Source organism: Poecilia reticulata, chromosome 17 (assembly GCF_904066995.2).
Source record: "Poecilia reticulata chromosome 17, P_reticulata-male-v2, whole genome shotgun sequence".
NCBI lineage: Eukaryota > Metazoa > Chordata > Actinopteri > Cyprinodontiformes > Poeciliidae > Poecilia > Poecilia reticulata.
In genome coordinates, this window is record NC_088846.1 from 18,245,119 (window position 1) to 18,270,190 (window position 25,072).

General features: G+C 37.5%; 1 protein-coding gene across 2 annotated transcripts; it reads right to left on the minus strand.

Annotated features, from left to right (window-relative positions):
- Positions 1–3,728: 3,728 nt before the first annotated feature.
- On the minus strand, positions 3,729–21,597 carry rb1cc1 (RB1-inducible coiled-coil 1). 2 transcript variants are annotated; one of them, XM_008434262.3, is made up of 24 exons: positions 21,262–21,597; positions 19,257–19,307; positions 19,033–19,164; positions 18,814–18,940; positions 18,545–18,715; positions 15,681–15,883; positions 15,080–15,494; positions 14,822–14,992; positions 14,542–14,726; positions 13,493–13,679; positions 13,019–13,100; positions 12,869–12,933; positions 12,666–12,769; positions 12,423–12,549; positions 9,673–11,597; positions 8,903–9,089; positions 8,345–8,453; positions 7,758–8,046; positions 6,884–6,932; positions 6,734–6,781; positions 6,069–6,127; positions 5,731–5,858; positions 5,417–5,487; positions 3,729–4,660 (listed from the first exon to the last, which is right to left on the minus strand). In XM_008434262.3, exons 3-24 carry the CDS (start codon positions 19,101–19,103, stop codon positions 4,583–4,585), a joined length of 4,851 nt encoding a protein of 1,616 aa, XP_008432484.1. In that variant the 5' UTR covers positions 19,104–19,164; positions 19,257–19,307; positions 21,262–21,597; the 3' UTR covers positions 3,729–4,582. The 2 variants fall into 2 exon arrangements, with proteins under 2 accessions (XP_008432484.1, XP_008432485.1); XM_008434263.3 differs by lacking the exon at positions 19,257–19,307.
- Positions 21,598–25,072: the final 3,475 nt, after the last annotated feature.

Consider the following 25,072-nt stretch of genomic DNA (forward strand, 5'->3'; position numbering starts at 1 on the left):
GCAGATATATAACCTAATCTCTTTCCCGAACCCTTTTCTTAGGCATGAATGGGGTGGAAATGTGATGGCATTAAGTCGATTTACTCCTTGGTTTGCAGTTTCAGCCTTAATGCCTCCTGGCTCTTCTTCAACACACTCGCTCCATTTAGATTTCAAAAATATAACTGTTATGTTAAGGCTTTCCTGTTTATTTTTCATTTATCCATCATTTGAAGTTCATGCATATATTTACACCGCGAATAATGCCTGTTTATTTGCGGTGCCATCTATCTGCAAATACGGCCGCTGATACTGGAATATCGAATGCAACTTGTGCATTATCTTCAAACGGGGAATTTATCAGCGACAAAGGCCACCATCTCCGACTGGAAGAGAATCTCTGCGAATAGTCTGACATCGTTTTTTGAATTTCGCATTTACTCATCTAAATCTTAATTTAGTGCCTTCAGGAGGCGTTGACAAGCAAAGAGAAGGCTTTTCATTGTGTCTTTGTGTTTCATCTGGAGGTGTCTGAAAGCTGCTTGAGAATACCTGTCATAATACTGTAAAGTATGTTTGTGATAAATCTGCTCATCTCCAAACAATAAATGAATAAATAAATAAAAAATAAAAAGGAGAAAACTTCAGGTGACTTCCTTCTTGGAACCAATGTTCGGATTTCACATTAAACCATGTTGATAAGAAGTCAGTGTTGTGTTATTTAGTAGTTTTTCATAAGTGTGTGGAAAAGACATGGCTGCTGCAACTGTGATAAGAATATAAAACTACATGGGTAGCAGAAAATGTTCTTCATTTTGAAATAACAGAATTATTTCATTTTTATTGAACATGCATTGAAGTCAGGTATTTATTTGTGTAAACAAAAAAAACCTTCAAATGACAGGTTATAAAGTTCGCATTAAAAGAAATTGATGTTTAGCTCTGGCATTAATCTACAATTATGATAGCTCAGAATGATAGTAATTATTAACTTTATAGAACAGAGTTTATAAGTTCATTCTAGGGATTATGATAATACCTGGTGTGTTTTCTAACCTTTTCCCCAAATATAGCACAAACTCTGACCAATATTTAAGGTTCATTATTTAAATACTGTACAGTACATTTATATTTATATGTGTGTGTGTCTGAGTGTGTATGTGTCATAGGTGGTAAGCTAAAAAACAGTAAAACGCAATAGAACTATTAGACTATAAACTACTTTTAGAGACAAAAAGATTTCTTTCATTATAAATTGCCAAGACGGTTAGGCTTTCTTTTAAAAGTCTTTTGAGATTATTTTTTTATTCTAAAAACTTCTTCAAAAACTGTATTTTCAGCATCTGGTCACTTTTAAATACATATTCAGGAATGTTTAATGTCACTTCCTCTTTGAAGTCAGTTTAATGTTACTGACTAGTGGTTTGGAAAATATATTTTAAGAACTGAATTTTAGAAGGGCAACACACTTCTTTTATAGTTCTTCTGGATGATTAAAGTTAAAACATTTTTAACTAAAGGTGTTACACAATAAAATACTTTTCTGCTGCAACTGTGATTTAAAGAATCCTGAAAAAGTACATGGACATTTGGACCATCTCCCTTCTGACAACACAGCAAAATTGTTTTTATTTTACATTTTATTTGAAAATCCATTTAAAGACAACATTCTGTTGTTGTTTTTTATGTTTACATTGTATTATAACTCAATTTTAATTATAAAATCTAGTTACGAACTGCACATACATTTGTGATAGATCTGCTTTTGTTTAAAATATAGTTCATGCATCTTAATTTTTAATGCTAACAAAATATTCAGTTTTTGCATTGAATTATATTTATAGGAGGGTGATACAATCAGTTTTGAGATTATATTTAAGTTTATTTAACATCCATTTTTATTGATTATTTAATTCATTCTCATGCCAACTGTTCAATTAAAATATTTTTAAATATATACATTTTCATGATACAGATATAAATAATATCTAAGTAAATAAACTAGAAAATTATGATTAAATGAATTTACATTTTCAATCTTTTTTTTTATTACATTATATGTCCATAATTTCATTTTGTACACTTACTTATATGCTAAATTAATATTGTGACACATTGTTCAAGTTAATCATGGAAAATAAAAAAATAATAATAATAATTGTGGACAATATCTAATTATTCATCAAATATATTAGATCCTAAAACAAGATACCTAAACAATAAAAATACATTTATGATTTATTGATAGTCTTCATAAGTAGGTAAAAAAATTGTCTGGATATCTTGAGGAACCTTTTTCTGTAACTTGTCTGCTGGTGGACACACATGCACAACATACAGTCATATTCAATAATTTAGAATATTCTTGAAAAGTTCATTTATTTCACTAAATAAAACATACAGATTACTTACGCAAATACTTTTCAAACCTTTATTATTATTCTTCTCTTACTGTATTAATGAAACACAATCATTTAATATTGGAATATAACATCCGAGCAATAAACAAAACAACATTTTTAATCCGGATATCTGGCCTTGATGAAAAGAACCTGCTAAAAGGTTATTTTTTACTTTCAATCGGACGAACGTGCCTCATCGGAAAATATTTTAATTTACCGAATGTGTCTGCGCAGCAGATGAGTGCACGTTTATGGGTGAGACTTCCAACAAATATTTTTATTCTTAATCACTACTATATATTTATTTAATATTTTGCCTCCTTTCAGAAAACTCTGAAAACATGTGACTAATTTTATTTAAATAAAAAGTTGAGCAAAAATCCCCAAGAATAAAGTGTCGCCACTTGAAAAGCAAAAACAAAAACATTACACATTTTCCGAGTGCACATTTAAAACTAAATGCTTCAGTAACGTAAATAAGTGGTCAGCTGTTAGAAAAAGGAAGTCACACAGGCAGTTTTAATGGAAGTAGCTCCAGACTACACATGGCAACGTTAAATCTCATTCAGCCTGAGGAGACTGACTCCCAGCAGCACTGAGCTCAGTGGGGGGTTGTAAACATTTACACTAAGAGCCTGTCCAGTGCACATGGTTGCTGCTTGCCAGCCACCTCGGTATCGAATGTTGTGTTGCATATTTTGTCGTTCAGGCCTGTCCCGAAATTGTAGGAATCACACCATCAATTTATGAAGGAGCCATCCAAATGTGACAACAGGCTTATGCTAAATGGAGAAAATAGAGCTAAACATTGTTAAAACACCCCTAGACCCACATGGTAGAGAGCGCTCGACGGCGAGCTGCTATGCTCCCCGCTGTGAACTGGGAAAGTGATGTTGGTGGGCTTCCTTCTCCATGAGGGCCGCATCGTTCTTGGGCCACGATATGAAGCCTTTTTGAAGTCTGTTTCCTGCAGCAGTGTGCCAACATTTATGTTTCCACAAAATCAAAAAATGCTAAATCAAATGAGCGCACTACATTGTGCTTTTTTTTTTTTTACATCGATTTCCTGAATGCCCAGAAAATTCTAATGGCATTATTATACAGGCTATGCACTAATTACACAAAAAGAGGCTCTTTTTTTGTTTCGAATGTCACATGTCAAATAAGACGTTCATTTTCCAAACATAAAAGCAATTTTGATTACAGGCAAGTGGAAAAAAAAAACCTAACAGTCTGCCTACCAAACGTTTTTTGCTTTTTTTTTTCCTATTTTTTTACCCCCTTCTCCTTTGTTATTACAAAGAAAACGCTTTTAAAATATGAAGAAATAATAAAAGGAGGAAACAATTTAATATCTTGGGGATCAATCCTTTATTGTTTCAAAACTCTATCCTTTACAATACAGTCAGTTATTGTTACATGTGATTTTTTTATGGGTAATATACAATGTCTCCCGATAATGAAACACGGTCACAATGTTTTCCTCTCTACATATCCATATTCTATGATAATGAGAAGTTTGTGCTGATATATTTACTTAGTTCTGACAGCTCAATTAACTTCCCTTTTCAAATTAACAAAAGCATTGTTTTTCAAAGTGCATTTCAAGGATTGCAAAGATGACTGCTTCCTTCAGTCAGTCACGCAGTCATAATGTACATGTCAGTAATGACAGAGCGCCATACTGATTGTGAGTAACATACAGCATTAACTACATTTCCAACTACGACATTTATCTGTTAGGTAAATCAAAGAAAATATTTCAATATGCATGCTATGAACATTCCTCCATTAACATTAATTATAAATGTATTTTTTTCTTTTTTATTTAATTATGTTGATAAAGACAGTATTTTCCACAAGCGGACAAATGCTGAGAATGAGAACTAATATTTAACATCCAAATTTTGTTCAATTCCACACACAAGTCAGAGGGCATAATGCCACAGTGTACAGGGCGACGCCCTAATTAGGTTAATAGCATTTGGTCCACAATAAAATAAAATCTGGATTTAAAAGAAAAGAAAAAAAAGGAAGAAAAAAAACAAAACATGATAGCATATGAGATTTTAAACCGAAACACACAAAAAATGATGTTGCAAGACGATCTTCAATTTGTCTTTTGCTGTTAATGTTATCAATTATGATGTTTCCGTTCAAAAAATTAAAATAAATATACATTTTAGCTCGTTACTTGGCTATTAGACTTTTCTATTCCATGGAACAGCTTTCACTCTGTAGAACTTGGTTCCTAAAGGAACTTTGAATCTGTTCTGGGCCTGCAGGAGAAAAACACACAGTTTTGTGAGAAACAAAGAAAGTTCTTTATATGGCGTAACAGCATAACAACCATGTCTCAAGATTTAAAAGAAATATTATTAAAATTAGAGATCAGAGAGGATTTACTTGGTGACAAAATTCTTGTTATTTTTTGTGCTAAATCCCTACTGATGGAAAATCAGACAGAAAAAAATCTGTCAGAAAAACTGAACAATGTTTGTTACGCTAACTACAATAATGTTTGCTAAGAACAAAAACATGTTGAAAAAGATGCTCTCTCACACACCATGTGATGTTGCCTCTACTCCAGAGATAAATAATCAATGACTGACCTTAAGAAACAAGTTAATGAATCATTTTAACATTCTAACACAAATCAGTAGATCACAGATTTTCTTCTAATTAAATATTAAGTTGGACACAGCTGTTAGTCGTTTTGAAAAATTTCTTATAGTGTGACAATAGATGCACAAACTAGATTCCTAGTGAAGGTTTATTTTAAAAGTATATGTCCCATAACCTGGTGAATTTTCTCTATTTTGTCTTTTTTTTTATTATGCACAAAGGCTTTTTAACCCCGGGCTGAAAAACAAGTGTTTTCTTTTCCCCAAAACATTTTTTGACAACTAACTTTTAATTTAGTTACAAAGTAAAAGCACTTCAATGTTGTTTATTGTCTCTAGAAAAATAGCAGCTATTGGGGAATATTGTGCACTTAATACAAGAACAAGACAGATGTTAAAAGTTCAAATCACCTTCTTTGCCTGACAATATTCCTTCTCCATCACTTTTCCAAGCACCCATGGCCGTCTTGAGGTCCCTGATGCTTTACACAGAAACAAATAATGTTAAAACAATGAACACGTAGGAAACTGGCTACACATGGGTAAGCAGTAAGAATACATTATGATTTGTGGTCAGTGACGCTTATGATGGCATATGAATTCTAAAACAGAAATGACTGTTTTTTTGGATGTTTGGCTCACTATAACGGTAAATTATATTTAAAAACACAATGCTAAAGTTACAGGTTTGCCAGTGATTTTAATAGGCTGTAACAGGAGCTGACCTGGTTTAAGGTCCAGTGCAGTGAGAGACTCTGAGTGCAGGAAGTAGAGGGTGGGACCAACTGTGAACAGCACGTAGTTGTCGTGCCTTTCATCCAGGATGATTAGAACCAAATCGCCGACCTGGAAACTGAAACACAAAAAGATGGACCATGAGACAAAGAGATGATCTCCCAGACTTCAGCAAAGTGCAAACAGCACTGTTATGGTAATTATACAATAATGTGTGTAATTATCCTGAATGTAATCAGGGTCGGTTTTAGCTAATATTAAAACTGCTAAAAGTCACAGTGGTAAGGACATGCTAATGCCATGTGGTATTTTATGAGCGTTCACTTACTCTCTGATGGCAATTTTGTCTGAATGCCGTGATGATACGGAGGACATGCTTTGAGACATCTGCAAAGAAACAGATGAGACCAACAATTATCGTACTGCATTAATTTAATGACAGCGACAACTTGGACTGGACGTGTCAGAAAAGAAGATCGCCTTTATTCAAACAAAATGCATTAAATTAGCTTGATCATTAGAATCATTACTTTTTGGCCGTTAACTAAACTCTGACTTTTTGTTAATGAATTTTGAAAATGCAGTATTTGAACATAAAATCTAAGATTAGCAAAATATATATTTAGTCTTCATGCTATTTATTTCTCAAAAATTATATAAAGTCAGTTTGCACTATACTGTGTGGCACTTTTCTAAATGTCTTTTGAGTCTTTTCATGGGTTTATTCTTTGATGCTACTGCCACCTAGTGGAAAGGAGATTATATTTCTTATAGCAAGGGTCTTTCCTGGGTAAACGCAACAATTCTAAACACATTTTATTTAAAATCTAACATAAAGGTACCAGTTGAAACAGTTTATTTTTACTTTCAAATATTTATCAGAAAAAAGCATATTCGTGTTTTTCCTATTTTTCTATTTTCATTTGACATACTTCTCCAGACCTGCACGAGTCGTGTAAAATAAATAATTATGTTACAAGACACTCAACTAACCAATCGCTGGCTGAGGCGCTTGTTTTCTTCTTCCTTCATGTGCAAAGTCTGCAACATTTAAGAAAGGAATTAAACACACAGAAACAAAAAAAACAACTAAAAAACCAGATTTCAACATGTTTAAAAGAAGGAAACAACATGCATATTTACCCTCTCAAGTAACATTATCCGCTGTTTCTCTTCTGACATCACGGTGTCACTATGGGAAAAATGTAAGATGGTAACTGTGCGAATAACATTGGAGGAAAAACTGATATTTGGCATCATGTTTTTAATCTTGTGCCTAGCTAGTGCTAATAAAAACAAAACAAAAGAAAAAAAAACTTGCGTCGTCACATCCTGCCCTACCTTCTGTCTGCTTTCAAATGTGTCTCTGTCCATCCATATCTGGTTCATTTACACTTGGAATCCTTCAGCAATGCAATGCTTTCTATGATTAGGATATGACTAATTTTGCTGAAATTTCAGCCAAACTTAAGCTTGATGTGAACAAAGATTTTGTCGGACCTGGGTTATTTTGTTTCAAGCTTAGGACTGTGAAGGAAATACAAAACCACTAAGCTGTTGAAATCAAAATCTTCTGCTTCTTATGAGTGTATGTCAACAAGAAAATATTTCGCATCCAAAGCCCAAATTCAGCTGAAACTACAACCTAAACAAACTTGATTCTACATCGGAACATTCATGCCTCTGTAAATACCAAAGTGAACAATAATTTTGACTTTTATACAAAAGTTTTCTCTAGTAATTTTATTTAAACCATGGTTTTAAATATACACCACACCTTTCCCATATATCTTGAGAAATAATCAAATGTGTTTAAAGGGATTTGCATCATAATATGATCAAAAACACCTAAGCTTTGCCTGTTAGAGAAAAGCATTTGAACGTGTACCCTTAATTTGATTTCCTGTACCCAACATGCTGAAACAAGGCAGTAAACCTGAAACTCTTCTTCTTTTAGCAATGTCAGATTTCAGTCTTATATTTTAAACCATAGTTTTATTAAAGAATAACTGCTTACTCAGAAGCCACCATGCTGGCTTCCACGGCTGAATCGACGTGCTCGTCATCTCTGAAGGCCGTTACGGAGGCCAGTCGGTCCGTTTCGGCCGAGGTCTCAGGAGAGCAAGCCCCCGCAACAGGCAGAGCCCTCGCTGCTGCTCCAGCTTCTGAGAGCTCTTGAGCCGAGTTCGAGGGGAAGAAGGCCGAGGAGACCAGAGCAGAGCTGCGCAGACGGTTCAGCTCTTCCTCCAATTGCTTTTTCTCCTGCATCACACTCGCTCGGTCCTCAGACAGCGTCTCTATCAGAGCTGCATTACGGAAACAAAAACAAAGCAAAACAAAAAAAAAACAACATAAATGTAAACTTTATTTGTCCAGATGCGTCTTTCATGTGATTGTTTTACTTATTTTGCTGCCGTTTTTTTCCAGCAGTTTGATCAGTTTTGCTGTTTTAAAAGTGCTTATAAATAACGCTGGCTTGGCTAAACTAGAGTAACAGAAAAATCTTAAAAGTTTCAATACTATTTCTGCTATTAAGACTAAATTACTAAAGTACACAAATAACACACTTTCCAACTCGAACCACATGTAAAGCACAGTACTCACCTTTGTCTTTTTCCTGCTGCTGGGTAACGTTTTGTAACTTCTCCGAAAGGTCGTTGATAATCTGCTCTTTCTTCAATTTCTCTCTTGTTAGAACAGTGTTGAAGTTCGTCTTGAATGTAGAAGAAACAAACATTTTTAATTTTCAAACAATATTTAAAAAATAGAATATATTCGAGCTTGCTTCATGACATTTAGCTGCTGAGTTTAAGGCCATCTACCATCTCGCTCCTCCAGCACAGGGAGGTAGCTTATAAGCTTCTAAAACAACATTTTAGTAAATAGTTATGGCTATTGTTTAGCAAATTAGTCACCAGAAATGATTAGAAACTCGTTCAAAAAACAGACTAAGAGAGGTGCACCAAGAAAATGTCTAGTGATAAGGTTCAACCATTTCACTTAATCAGACAGTAATCTAGAATCCAATCATTTTACATTAAGCTTTAAAAAAAACACAGAAAATTGAAAGACAACCACAAACTGGTCTGTTTCTAACAACTGCCCAAAAAAATATGTCAACCACAAGGCTTTTAATGCCCGCTTCCAGTTTACATTACAAACCTGCTGCTCTGCAATCAGTGACGTTTTGAGGTTCTGTATCTCTTCATTCTTCTTCTTCTCCAAGAGCTCAATCTGGGCCTGCAGGGAGGCCGTCTCCTGCTGCAGGCGCTCCTGTAAGGCTGAGTCTAGTGACAGAGGTGCTCCAGCATCTGCACGGCCCTCAGCATGCAGCGACAAGCCTTCATCACTGAAAGACAGGCACATTCATTCCTTGTTGAAAAAAAAAAACAACCTGCATTTCTATAATGGTAAATGCATAAAATACTTCTTTTTTTTTTCAAAATTGCAGCAAAGTTAATTTACTTTAAATGCTCAAGTTTTACATTTAAGTAAATAGCTGCAGTTTTATTATATAATAGGCATGGGTCAGGTCAGTCACTGGTATATCAGTAAAACAAGTTCTTTTTCAACAAAAACCAATTGTTTTAGTGAGCTTTCAGGGCGTCATTGTGACAGTTTTTCCACATATTACTACTACACCTTTCACTTTCCGACAAAAAAAAAGAAAAGTGAATTCAGCTTTCTGGTCTTCAAAAACTAAAGAAGATGCCACTCATCCCTCCCAACATTCTAAAAAATACACAAATCATGAACGGCATGTAAGAAGGGGGAACCTCAGCAGGTTTTCAAGTAATCCGACAATTGGCTATCAATCTGGTATGTTCTATGTGCAGCCACACTGTGGTATTTTTACTCAGGATAATACTCACATTGGCCCATGTCTGTTATACAAGTTCGATTGTGTTCGATCACTAAGATCCAGCTTTTACCTTTTAGACGACCGTTTCTCATGAAGCTCATTCTCAAGTTGCCTAATCTTTTCTAAAAGTCTCCTCTCCGTCTCCTCCTTCTGCTGCTCTAACTCCTTAAAAGCATTTGCTGCTACGACGCTTGAGGCCTCCTCCTCCTGAGCTGCACGTCTTTCCTGCTCTAGGTTTTTAGAGAGCAAATCATTTTCTGCCTGCACACTGTTGACAACTGTCCTCAACTGCTGCTCCCGCTCCTGGAAACTCCTGAACTGCTTCTCCTTGTCTTCAGCCAGAGCCGCCCGCTGCTGATCCAACTCCTCTCTGAGCCTCTGCTGCTGCTCCGCGTGGTTTCTCTCCGCATCCTGGGAGTGCTGCTGCAGGGCGGAGATTTTGCCGTGCAACAGGATCGTCTGCTCCTCGTGCCGGTCCACCAGCTCCGAGATGCAGTGGTCCTTTTCGATCCTCATGAGAGTCCTCAGCTCTGCCAGATCCACTTCGTACTCCTCGTTCTTAGCTTGAAGCTGCCTCTTGAGATCCATCAGCTCATCTTTAAGGACTTTGGAGTCTGCCTCCACTTGGGTCTTTACAGCTTCCGCCTGCTGCATCTTGGCTTCTTCAAATAAGATCCTCACCTCTTCTGTCTCGGACTCTTTGAGGGCCAGGTCTACCTCCAGTCTACAGCGGAGTTCTGTGAGCTCCGTAAGCCGATCTTCCATTTCTTTAATCTGAACATCCTTCTCTTTAATAGCGGTGTCGTGGTGATCTGCTGCCTTGGTCAGCTTTGTACTATTTTCAACAGCAAGATGTTCTAGGGCTTCCTTGTTGTTCTTATTCAGACTATCCAGAGCCTTTTGGTGCTCCTGCTTCAGTTTTTCCTCCAACTCTTTTAAATGGCACTGAGAAACCGCCTCCAGCTCCTGTCGGATCTTCTGCTGACTGCGTTCGATCTCAAAATGCAGGTTTTCAAGCTGACTGCTCAAAGAGTCTTTTGAAGTTAGGAGTGTCTTGATTTCTTCTGTTTGATCACAGTTGATCTGCTCAAAATGTTTTATCTTTTCAGCAAAGTTTCTCTCTTTTTCCACCCATCGCTCTTTCTCGTTCTCCAGCTGGGTAAGTTCTTTCTCTTTGCGCTCCATGAGCCCCTCCAGCTCCAGCATCGCTCGCTGGACGTCTCTGACAATATTCTGGTTTACTTGGTTTTCTTCCGTCAATGCCTGAACCTGCTTCTCCAGCTCCTGCCGAGCGGTGAGAAGCTCCCCTTCATGCTGCTCGTTCAACTCCGTCTTGTGACACTGGTAGATTTCGTTCACGGTACTGCGCACTTCCATGGTCATGCTGCGCAGAGCTAACCCAAAGTCCTGCTGTTCCTTCAAGACAAAACCTCTTAAGTAATAGAGGTCAGCCTTCACACTCCTGAGGTTGGAGTGGGACTCTTCCGCGGCACATCTGTATTTCTCTAGAACTTCCTTGAGGTCGGCGATCCTTGAGTTTTCCTTCTCCAGCGTTGTGGTGTCCTGCATCCGCTTGCTGTCGATGGCGTTAATGACTGAGGAGTACAGCGACTCCACCATCATTTCAGGGCTAATGGGGTCGCTGATGGGGTTAGGGGAGGTCAGGTTCTCCTCGATCACAAACTCGTTGACAGCAGACATGAAGTCGGATTCGGGGCTTTCGGCGAGAGAATCCAAGTCCAGGGATCCCTGCTGCAGGACGGGGTCCATGTTCGGGTGGCCGATGGTTTCGAAGTCAAATGTTTGTGCATCGATACTGTCTGGGGACAGATCCTCTAAAGGAGCCGGGACGGGTACAAGCAGGGGCTGACAGCTGGATCCCTGAAGGCTAAGACAGAGAGGCGTTTTGGAGGGCACCGGCGTGGTGGTCCTGGGCTTGCCCTCAGACTGCGGAGTTTGTGCCGTTGATCTTTGGGCGCTCTGACTACAGGATGCCTGGAAGGACAGAACAGATGGAGACGATGCAGCCTGAGTGGAGCAAACATTCACTTTACATGAAACAAATAGAAAAGGACGAACAAGCTTTGATTTTAAAGCAATTAAGAAAAGAAATGCGGAAAAAAATTGCTGTTGATTGAAACTGGACAATTTCTAGATGGGTAGGTTGGAAGTTTAGAAATGGGACTTTTTTTTCCAGTCAGTGAAGGCGTCATACCTTACAGCTGAAAGGTTGTAGCCTAGTGGTTTCAGCTATTTCCAGTATCAGTGAAGATTTTAAAAAAAACAAGAGGAACAATGACGTGTTGAGACATGTCTGCAGTTTCCTCAGGTAGTGAGAAAGTGAGACAAATACTTTGAAGAGATAAGAGGAAGGCCAAATCTATTACGGCAGAGACAATAGCTTAGGCATCATGGATTTAGAAATGCTTGCATCCTCAAGAGTGAAGGTAGGAATCTACATTCACCCAGAAATACCCACAATGACTCTTGTTTATGTTATGCTAACAACGGTAAAGCTAACAGCTAATCACTAACTCTGGATACTAAAGAAATTTAAAATCTGAAGGTTTAAATTCTGTCTTTGTTTTAAATTAGCAAAATGTTGTTTTATTGATCGATCTCTCAAAATTATAGCACGAAGTGGCTTCTGCTCATTCAAGTGATTAGTGAGTTCTCAAAGCAGGAAGGAAAGAGAAAAATAAGACTGTTGTTCTTAAATTATAGCAAAAAATAAATAAATAAAATAGGAAATCAGCTTTCAATTCTGAAAGATGCATTTTTAGTTTCAAGGCTAAAACGGATTAAAAAAAAAGACATTACTCTTTGTTCACTCAGCAGGTCTGTGATAGTTTGAGACATTTCGTCCACGCTCTGTGCGGCTTGGACCAGCTTATGAAGTGTCTCTACGTGGCGATTTAGGGGCTCAAAGTCACACATGGCGGGAATCCTGCAGAAAAAAACAAACAAAAAAAGCAAAAATAATAATTTCAGCTCTGATACAAGATTTCTGAGACAGGTTAGTTTCTAGCAGTAACAGTTGAGTGTCTGCTGATGGTGACTTACATTAGGAAAGGCTGCACCTCAACAGGACAACACGATTTCAAGTACTGCAGGTCATCAAGTGAGATGTCTGGAAGTTCATCATCAAACTTTCTGGGTTTCCGTGTCTGTAACAATGAAGCGGTAGTTATGGTAACCAAAAACCTCACCCTGAAAATACAGTGAACACTATTGAAGAATAGAAACATTCTGCACTATAAACCTACACAAAATGAAGTTGGAGGCCAAGACTCAAGTCCTCTAAACAATCGATTTCGGAGAAAAGACTTCCCTTAAAGTCAAAAAGAACATCACCATGTTAGCACAACTTCAGATGTACAATGCATTCATCATTGGAAGACTTTAAAAGCACTTACTGAAGAGTTTTCCAAAAGATTCCCTTTTGAACTTTTCCGCCTCATACAGTCGCTTTCCGTCCTTAACAAGTGCATTGGCCCACTGACAAAATCCAGAAATATTAAAGGCTTTCTATGAGTCACACAGCCTGTGACTCATACATAGTTGTACAGAGATGTTAAAGAAAACCCTTTTTTAAACATAAATTGATTTTTGACCTTTTTTTATTGTTGTTAAGAAAACCACAGAATACCAGGCTCCAATAAAAGCACTCTTAATTCTATAAAACTCGCTAGAGCTAAAAGTCTCGCACAAAATGAATGAAAGGCAAATAAAACATAAACAATAGCAAACTGTTGCATCTTCAAAACAGGGTTAATTTATATTTATGCAACAAATGTCAAAAACGTAATGCATTAAAATACGGGAATATAAAAACAAGACTGTGTCAACAAGCGGTGGCTGATATTACCACAATAATCATAGGCACTGACCTCTCTGTAGTGTCGCATAAACATTTTCCTCCTGACAACTTCCACCACTGCCAAGCAGTACATCTGGGGCACCGTACTGAGGGCGTCCACCACCCTCACTCTCTCTATCAGCTCTGTCAGGAGCCGAAGAAGAGCCTGAAGCTTCTCCCCATCCTGATCTGCGTGAAGCATCACGTAGCAGCACCATCTACAATCACAACCAAAACTCAAGCTACAAAAATGACTCTCTTAAGCATTTTCTTTTTTAACCACTAACTTCACATTCAACAAAAAGCATCACAGTTAAAGACATGGAAAAGGACACAGCTTCTTCATATCAATCCTTTGAGGATACATTTTAGCCATTATTTCACAGGGTAGAAAGATTATACAACTAAATATTTCAATGAATTTTAAAAGCAATCTCTTGTATTTATTGTGGATTTTCTCAAATCAAGAAAAGGCTGAAATGGTAAAGGCTCAAATATGCATATTAACCCATGTAAATTTTGTAAAATTTCACTTCAAGAATTTAACATTCGCCGCATTCTTTTTGAAGCCATCAGTAAGCATCAGATATGCTTATGTTTGGCAACTGGACCTTATTTTTGATCAAACTTGTAACTTGTTAATTCTCTGGGATGGACTTTATTTAAATCCACAGATCTTACGATGGTATCTTTGAATACCTATCGAGAATCCTAATTTGCCATTACAAAATTACATTTGACGTGTTTGGAGGCCTCATTATAACAACCTGCTTTACCTAAATTGTCACACCAAAATGAAAGGAAAATGGTTGTGATGTTTTAGAAAAAACTCAAAAAAGTCAAGCTTGCCATGAACTTGAAACTGCATGAGGACCAGTGTACCTCTCTGTCTCTACTGAACCACATTCTACATCCTCATAGTCTGGGGAAGTACAGACCAAGAGAAGGCCCTCCTCTCCAAAACAGACATTTTCAAACTCAACATTTGCAAATGGATGGTGACAGTGAGTGTGCAGAAACTTTTCAACCAGAACTGTATCACAAACATAATTGAGAAAAAAAACCCATCTCAGTCTTTACTTGAGTCTGACTTGAAGGTTGTTTGCTAGCTCTTGTTTGGCAGTGGTGCACTTCTTTTTAATGTCTAGCAGCTTCCTGTGGTTGTTCAGCATGATCATCAGCTGGTTGGTGTGACTCAGACACAGGTCAGGCAGGACGGACGTATCCTTCAGGTTTTCAGCTCGCTTCTGATTGGCCAAAAACCCCTGAAAGCAAAAGAGTGTAAAGCGCAATTAATAAAACAGACTTAACGAGTAAAAAGAAAATCCTTAACAGGAAGTTGCTGTTTTTTTGTTACTACCTGAGCAAGTTCTTTCTGCTCATTCACCAGCTTCTTACAGCTTGCAATCATTTGGTCTAGAGCGTACAGCCTGTCTTCAAGCCCTTTGATGGATTTCATGTTCTGATTATCGAGCTTTGCAATTGTGTCACGACAATCTGCCAGGAAGGGCTGGATGATCCTAGGGTCAAGCTGAAACAAACAACACACCCATAAATCCCGGTCTTCCCCACTGAACTTACAAGTTAGCGTTTAGCGGTCTGCGCCACAAATACTCACCCGGTTGATGGAGTCAAAGCATTTCCTGACTACCGATTCAACATCGTTAGGTCTGTCTTGCACGTTGATCCAGTCCAATAGTGTTACGTTGAAAGAAGACTGGCAGGCGAGTTCTGGAGTGTTGTCGTCCAACAGTGCAGCTCTCAAACCGCCACTCTCAGTCATTTCGCTTGTCTCCTGATCGCCCTCTGTCTCACACGTGCCTGCCCCTGAAGCAGATAAGGACGCTGACGATTTGGAGGCCACCTGGGTTTGAGTAGCGCAGAGCACAGAGTCGGTGGATTTTTCTTCTTCTGTCTCATCTGAATCCTTCTCCGGGGTCGAACTGGACTTCTCGATGCTCTCTCTGTAACTGTGTCTTGTCAAACATTCGAGCAGAGGAATCCTGGCCATCACAGAAACCGAAGTCCCTAACCTGCAGGCATTACAACAAATGTCAACTGAAACTTTGTTTTCAATGAAGCACTCATGTCTGTTGAACGTAACTTAAAAAAAATGTTAGTAACCTGGCAGGTGATCTATTCACAGTTTTAAAGCACATTTTAGTTTTAGGTCAATTTTCCTTTTTTAACAGTGAAGAATGTCTAATTTTTATACTTACTTTGAAAGTTTGATTTTAATTTCTTCCAAGTCATGTTGATAATTTGTGTATGCGGTGTTGAACTTCACGAGTAACTTCTGATAAGACAAAGTGCAGTCCTCCAGATTAGCCATGATAGCTGCCCAGCCTTGATGTTGGAGATGCTCATCGTGAACCAAACGTTCGCAGAACGAGCAAAGTTTTTTGGCAACTTCGAACATTTCCTAGAGAGATTTAAAAAAAAGAAAAAATATTAGGCAACATCAGGGTAAGAGAGTATAATTAAATAATGTTCTACTAAACTTAAGGACACATACATTTTTATCATTCTTAATTTAAACAGATTTTCATAATGTTATGAGATTATTTTACATCAACAGGATGAGCTGAAAATGAAGTAGAAGCAGCATGTCCCTTTTTATTTATCGGCCCAGTACAGGTCTGTTTTGTGTTACACAGTGCAGACTGCTGCTGAACACCCGTCTGTCACTGCAGGGTCACCGAGACCACCGTTATCTGTCTGGCTCAAATGATATCTTCGGCTGATAACAATTACTCGCTGAGCTTTGTGTAAACCCTGCTGAGGCTGAAAATAGACAGTGTTTAAACATTTTCCGTATACAAATACAATGTTGTCCAAATAGTGAGCCTGAATGCAATTATCTTGTAGTAGACACTGATTACATCACACTTTTTTGTATGGGCTCACTGTCCTTCGACTTACTGGTCACTCTGTGGTTGAAGTCAAACAGTCCAGAGGCTCAAGTACACAAAAATATACTGGCAAAATAAATGTAATATTACTGGTGTATGGAAAAAAACTGCCTTGTAGTATCTTTGCGGTACATATGTGCTGAAATAAAGATTTTAGACCTTTGTAGTTTTGGAATATTTACAGCTTTACTAACCATCTTGTTAAAGGAGAGTCAAGGTTTTACAGCTGCCCTCGAAGAGCCAAGTAATTATTTGTTTTATTAATCAAGTAATTTCATTTAGTTTGTTGAAACAGGGACTATATGAACATTAATTGACATAAGTCAGTCTAAGTAGGTCAGGTTGCCGTCAGTTGGAGCAAGTCCAAGCCCTTGGCTTGTCAACATTAATGAATCTTTTATAAGTGCAGAAAAACCATCTGTGTAACATAGAATGGGATTAAGTAATGTTCTTACTGGGTATGTTTTGCAACATTTACTGATTCTAAATTATGCTTTCCAAAAAGGTGTGGTATTAAATTAAATACCTTTTGAAAATAACTTTTAAGCAGGTATTAAACATACTTTTGTCAAGTGGTATTCTAATCTAAGAAATTAAATAATTTGAACAAAAGTAAAGGCTTGAGAACGTCAGTCCGTGCGTAATTACTAGGGATGTGCCGATCAGGTTTTTTCCTGTCGATTCCGATCACCCATGAGGGCTGATCACTGATACCGATCACATAACTATTTTTTTTTTTACTCATAAGCACTACCAGTTACATTACATGGAAAAAGTAACCATAAATTCACCTTAATTTAGACAAAAACTTGTTTTTAATAACTTTTTCCAAGAAAAAAACAAAACATGCATTGTGCAAATTGTACTGCTATCGGTAATACTATCTTTAACAGACTGATAACATATGAAGGCTCTGAAGAGGCTAAATAATGCAAAGAGTCAAAATAAAACCTCTCAACATTGCCAAAAAATTCAAGTATAAAACTTAACATTCAAAGGCAAATACAGGAACCATTACAATAAACAATCCTGAGTTACTGCAAGAAACCTTCCTGATACCATGGCGGCTAGCTGATTACTGCTAGTTCTGAGTGGCTGTTTCTGACTGAGCGGAGTAATTATGCAGAACAGAGGTTGTCTTCCTCCGTCCCTTTTTGTCTCATGTCCTAACCTGAGACAGAGATTATCTGTCTCAAGTTAGGACAGCGAAAGTTTTAATACGTATGTAATTAATTTTTTTAAGTTAGATGCTGCAGCTTCAAACAGAGGTCCGGTGTGAGAGTCACTACCAGGTGGAGCAGAAGCGTCGCTCCGTCTGTGAAATATTACTACCTGTAGCGCGTAGCAGCAGTTCAACAGCGAGAGCAGAACCAGCGTCTTACATCGCAGCTCGAAGACTTAAATAATTTTGCGGGTTATTTGTTTAGCTTTCTGACCGTCATGCTAATCCGAGTGAGTGGTTGTAGCTGTGCGCTGCGTTACCTGCTGTCTGATCCTCCATATGTCTTTTTTACTGCAGTGAGCCTCGATGTAGCCAAACTCCGTCAAGTATGGCATTGTTTTTATGCCATATTAGATTCGTCGTATTGATGCATTTTGACGTGCTTCACCTCAGGGTCGGGCCCTGAGGTAATTGTCTGCCACAACACGCAAACTTCCCCATTCACGCAGTGCGTTATAGTTCCACATCGCTTATAGGATTTGTTGCTGTGCGTTTGCGCAGAGTGAAGGAAAGAGGAGACCAGCTGCACAGGCAGGCTGCGAAATAAGATGCAGGTGACCGGCAACAAGAGACCGTGATCGGCGATCACCGATCATACACTTTTTCACGGAAATCGGCCAATTATGATCGGTGGCCGATTGATCGGCACATCTCTAGTAATTACTCTATAAAATGTCTTCCACTTAGTGAACCGAGTTGCTGAAATAAGTAAACTTTTCAAGAATAACCTAATTTATTGAGATGAACCTATAGGTAGCGGTTATGAAAATTTTGTACCAGTAGCACTTATGAGAAGTCCCAGAGTTGTTTTTCCTGCAAGGATTATTATTATTATTATTTTTTTTTTTTTTAATTGGAAGAACTTGGCGTATTGTTTCAAAATCAATAGATATTTTCCAAAAAATTCACAAACAAAACAGGGAAAGGTGTAAATAAATTTAAAAAGTACCAGAGCAAGTTGTGTTCGTGAGGCAACGGTGTGAAAGACAGCTGGCATCAGTAGCGACTCTTCCACCTTAACCTGAATCTCACTCTCAATGGAGAAGGTGGTTTTTGGGATGGTTGGATCCCGGTCGGACAAGATCATCTCTTTGTTGAACAGGAATATGGGGTTGGTTTCCTAGAAAAGCATAATAAAAGCAGGCAATATCAAATGTCAGCCATGAAGTCTTCAAACGCCTGAAGGAAGTAAGTAAACTGCCGTTGGCATAAACTTACAGTGCCAGCACTGTAACTGCAGACCCGTCTGTCTGCAGCCATACATTCCCCCCCATTGACAACGAGGACCTGATGCTGAACTGCGATTTTGTATTTGGCTTGGATGGCATGTTTAAGCTCTAGTACACTGAAACAGAGAAAGGAGTCGTTTGGGTCAAGAGAAGCAGGGAGCACTGGCCACGGTTTCTGAACGTCATCTGTAAAATCCCAGCTTCTTACGTTTGGACAGCAAGGTCGGTGTCAAAAGTCAACGTGCTTCCATTGTTGACCTGGAACACATACAGCTTCATGGTGAATCTCCCAGGGTTCTTCAACCTCGCCTTTCTCGTTCATTAGTCATGCACCACCGCCCTGCAGAATAAAAACAAATGTGAAAACAATAACTATTCAACTTTTTTTTTTCAGTAGCCAATATCTTTTTGCATCCCATAATTTCCATCTACCAATGGTTGAGAGAAAGGAACATCTGGGTGTGAAGAGGCACAGGACAGGCTCTGCGCAAAAAGCAGAAGTTGCCTCATCAATTAGGTGAAAATATCTACCGATTTTGCAAGAATAGCATTCAGCCATGAATAATTTCTCTATTATCGCTCCAAAACATTAACAGGCATGTGCAGAGCTATGAACTAGATGATTCTGCAGACTACAGAGTTAACAACTCTAAACCAAGATTTTACTTACACCAGCAATTACACCATAACGTGCATCAATTCCAACATTTTTAGCAAACTTTTAGATATTTTTAAAGAAGTATACAAAAACGTGAGTACATAACTGCTTAAAAATATGCAATGGCGGGAGTGAAAACTGTGGATAAGAGAGGAAATTTCACACCACCAGATTGGCAGTATTTACAACAAACAGAATGCAGGTGGAGGCTGATATTTAATATAAAGAGAATGACACATTTCCCCCAGATTCCCTTTAAGACCAGTAGATGTATATAAAAAAAAATGTTTTCATCATTGTCTTCAACCCATGTAAAACAAAATACTTAAGATCTAAGACCTGATACAAGTGATAGATCTATATAATTTTTTTTTATATTCCACTTGTAGTTTATGATACATCTAAATGTGAGTAGATATTTGAAATAAATTAAACTACAAGCAAGAGAATGCAAAAAAATTTAAAAATGCAACTATTTTGTAATGTTGTAAAAGTGAACAGACCCCAAAAGGCATCAGAACAAAAGACAGGGGATTAACTAAAACATTAGAAAATAATAAATCACAAAATGACAGTAGATGTGACATTTGAGCATCTTAAGACCATTTGTCTTCACAATTTATCAAAGTAAGTATCGACAAAAAAAAATACAAAATCTGATACACAGAGGTTAAGAGCACTCTCACAAAAAATATTTTCACAAGTACAGGATGGAAGTAAGTGGTATGTAGCAAAGAAGCAAAGTACCTGCAGTTTTATTTTTTTTAAAATTGTCAATAATGATTCTTGATCAGCATTCATCCGTGATAAGTAGAAGGTGGTAATTCCTCTTAAACTTAGTTTCTGCATAACTTTCATGTAATTCAAGCCAGGCTTGTGTTTATAAGTTTAAGACTATAAACACAGGTGAGGTATTTTTAAATTTACTTAAAGTTCAAAGAACCTTCACGTAAAAATGATGCAACAACTGGCCAATAATTCCTTCCTAAACAAGACAGCACAGTAACCTTTGAGTTGCGTAATAAAGTACATAGGCTACTGTGCTTTATGAAGTGCCTATGCCTGAAAATAAAGGGAAGCGTTATTTTTAAGCCTCCCTTAATGTAAAATTCATATTTTAACTTTCAACATTTTTGTAATTGTTGGTTTCCTTAAAATAGTCTCAGCTGAGTCACGGTTAAACTACCGTTTACTGTCGAGCCTCAAGCCCCAGTGGTTACAAAATGTTGATCTCCTTAGAGACAAGCTGACAATCTCTCAAAAAAAAAAAAGACTAAACCAAAAACAAAGTTTTGACTGACATTTAGACAGCAACGGCAAAGAGTGCGTTGGTAATAACATAAACCTAAACATGCTGTTATAACGATGTTGTTACTGGTTTAAACGGTTTCGGTTTATAAATGATGGTTTGATAGTTTCCCCTCTCGGTGATTCCGTTCACGCTTTGTGTTTCTGTGGGCCGCTTTCAGTATAAACGTATTCTTGTGTAGATGTTTATGACTAATCAACTCAGTTCTTCTTATCAACCTCACGGCCTCTGGTTTCTCATGAAGATGGTGCCAGAGAAGTAGCCACCAACAGCTGCTGTTAGCAGATAGACGGTCAATAATAACCTACTGTCTTTGCCAACTAGCTAATAGCTAACAGGACTGTGTGGCAGTAATGCCTTAATACTGACGAATCTAACAAACATATTTCATAAACAACTAACGACACTTTAATGTTTACAAGTCAGGCTAAGCACAAAAGCAACTTGAAAAACGATTAATTGCTTCTTACCTCACTTTGCTCGCATCTCTCCCTCTCTGTTGGTCTTCGCCAAGGCGAGGTGGCTAGCTAAATAGCTAGCACCAGAGCTAGCTGGCTAACCCGTATAAACTGAGCATACTTAGAGGTAGCTTGGTGAGCCACTTAGGTAATGTCAGCTTGACTAACCAAGACACCGACTGACAAACATAGTTAGTTATACAGATTACGCATATTCTTGTAGATTTCTATTGGATTAAACTCCACCGGTCGCTGTTTATCTGAATTAGCTAACTACGCTAACACCCTTTCTCACTAGGCTTGTTTTGTTGTTGTCATCTGGTGATGTGCGGTCCGTGAGCGATTCGCTTAGGAAAGACGCACTGACTGGGCACCAAACTGTTAAAGAAGCCCTCCAAATGTACTTTATGACAATTAGTTCGATAGTTTTACACAGTAAAGACAGATTTATTTATTTTTTTAGACTTTGTATACTTAAAAAATAAATACGTTAGTTAGTTAAATTTTATAATTAAATATTAGCACTGTTAATTCTTTGCATTTTGTTGATCATGATCATTTTAAACCTTACCATCCAAATGATCTGCGATTTTTAATAAGGCTAGGTTTATTCCGGTTGAAAAACAATATACATTATATTTTTATTATTATTATTGTTGCTGTTGTTGTTATTATAGTTGTATCTGATGTCATTTTCCTCTACTTCAGTTTTTCGTCTTTTTGATTTTTATACGCTTCAGTAGTTGTTTTCCAGGCATATTCTGGAAAACAATTATACAATTATTTCCGTAATTTTCGTGCTGCAACACGGAAATCACGGACGGGAAAGGGAAGTAAAAGTAAACTGCAGGGTGTGGATTATTCTGTTTTGCAGCAAAGAGTTTTGGAAACTTTTTGATGGAATCTATGTTGGCCATTTGTTACAATATGTCCTTCATTCAATATTTTTTGGGGATAAGAAATCATAATGTCAAAAAGTTAACTCAATATTTTCAAATGTACAGCTATTAATCCTAATTTACTTTATCAAAGTGGGTAATTCTAATGGAAGGCAGACAAAGAGATAACCGTGCAATTAGTGTAACATCCAATTACGAAAAAAAAATAAAATAAAAAATAACTTCTTCATCGCTGAGTATTTCCTATCGCTGTACTTTAATTACTACAGTTAATTAGCAATCCCTATGCAGAATTTCTACCTGGGTGCTTAACTCAGTTAAGCAGTAAGATTGTAAATTAAAATTTCCATATCTGTTAATAAATGTTTCTATAAAAATAACATTAATTCAAATCATATTCAGTTTTTTTTAGAAATCTTTTTTAAGTGCATGATGATCAAATGAAAATGTTATCTGAAAATAATTTTAATTTAGAGCTTTACCTTTAACTGTGAATCAAAGTTCATGCTGTATACAATCATATTTTACAGCACTTACATTGTACACAATACGCGAGTGTGCCAACTATGCAAATAAAACATAGGAAGTCTGTTCTGCAACTAGTTAGGCCTGCCGTCAGTGAGCCACATTACTTAGACTGAAAAAAAAATACAACTGGATATTTATTAAGAAATGTTTACAGTTTTTCTTAATATGAACAATGAAAAATGGTTGTACCTCGCATAATATGTGTAATTAAATTATTTCTGTTGCTTTTTAGCTGTTTAACAACCATCTGAACATATTCTCCAGTATGCGGAATGTTTTACAATCCAATATCCGCTAGAGGGCACTGTTTCATAAGGATCTTTGTGAACCAAAAGATTCAGACTTACCACCATTTCTTTCTCTCCCTCTCCATCGCTGTCTCTCTCTTTTTTTCAGTGGTGGGAAGTAACGTACTTAAGTACATTTTTCGTGTATCTGTACTTTACTTAAGTAGATTTAATAATGGATACTTTCTACTGTTACTCCACTACATTTTACAGTAAGTATCTGTACTTTCTACTTCACTACATTTCTACAAAACTGTCGCGTTACTCGTTAAATCCAAGTCACGTTGTGCTTTTTTTCCATTAAAATGTGAAGTTGAGGGACTTAAGGTGGCGCCATAAAATCCAAGCAATAAGGTGACTTACATGTCTGTTGTCACCCGTCGCCTCCCCCTTTATACACGGAGCTCCAGACATGTGCAGTGGTTTCCTCTGAGTGGGAGAAGATGTCTGTCTGATCGTCAGTAATATATTAGCGTTGCATTAATCATAAGATATGGCGACATGTAAAATCAGCAGCGCTTCGCTTTCACAAACGGTGGGGACTTCGTCCAACTTTTGTCACTTGGAAAGGAAGCTTTAAAGAAAGGTAAGATCTGTGGACGTGATGCTAGCTAAGCTAGCTGTACAGACACATGTTGCATCTGCCATGAGAAAAAGTTGTCACTCATGCGCTGAATTATTCTGTGGAAGTGTTGACTGAGGTGAGCATATATAGGACAACGCTGTGACCAAAGTCTGCAATATAATGATATGACATTCAGGAACGATCCGATTCTTCTGGACGGATCTTTACTAAGGTTTGATAGGACTGAAGCCTCACTGAGAGCCGTTCTTCTGTGTTCTTGTAATGCTCTGTGCACACTGCAGTAGCTATTATTTTATTTCATTAATATATAATGGCGAGGGGGGAGGCATGTTGGTGTTCCCGCTAAAGTAGCGGTTCTCAATGTGGGCAGTACGTTCAGTAATCAGAATACCGAAATTGTTTCCGTTGTTTTAAAAGGTTTATATCAGTCTGCCTTTTCCCCATTGATATGCCCTGCACCTTAGGGGGTTAAGGGGAAAAAAAAAAAAAAAACACGCACATTGTGCAAAACTCTGAAACAGGAGAAGCGGGACATAAAACGGAGCGACGAACTAGATGTGAATTATGGCATTAAAACAGATAATCCCACGCTGAACAGTGAAAAGTCAACACATGATGTGAAACATGATGATTAGGCGGCACAGCAGGTGATGAGTGAAAATTACTGGTGGTGAGCGTCAATAAACGTTCAAATAAATCTAGCAACAGGAAAGAAACTAAAGTGGACATAGCAATAAACCAAGAGAGGATAACACTAATCAAATGAAACTAAATGGAAATAAATGAAGAACAAAATGCAAGAATAAACTAAGAAACTAAAGTAAATACAGAGGAATAAACTGGTATGGCAAGACCTTTCGAGCAATAATTAATACAGAGGACTGTATGGCAAGAATAAACATACTATTTCCAGATAAAAGGTAAAATAATATTGTGGAAGTGCCATGGGTTTGTTGAGACCACATCTAATACTGAGAATAAATATATCTTACAGACCATAACAACTTATCATGTTTTTAATTAGATTTGATATATTTATTTCTTCAATATAATTTTTCATGTCAGTGTTAATGTCATGAGGCTGTTGACTCCATGAAACTTTCAATTTGACTCATTAGGACTTGATTAAGAACCAGATTTGTTCCTTGTAATTTCTGTTCAGTAAAACTATTACCGTATTTTCAATGAGTGGCTTATTTTGAAACTTTTATTTTTATATATATATAAGGCATGGAATAGACGCTACAGTTACAGTTGCCACACGTCCCGTATTGAACCTATACGGGACATGATTTGTTCCGTACTCTACAAATACGGATGTTTAATAATAAAGAAGTGGTCCCCGAGTACTTTATATAGTAGTCTGCACCAGTCATTATTTCACTCACGTTTTTGGTGTTGCAAAATTGTGCCCAACTGCTTTCTGGGTAACACAGACCAACCGACACGCTGCCACCGCAGTCTCCGTCTCTCTAACCGCCGCCCCCTGCTTTAAATGTATAGGGGCTGGTCCCTTGGTGACT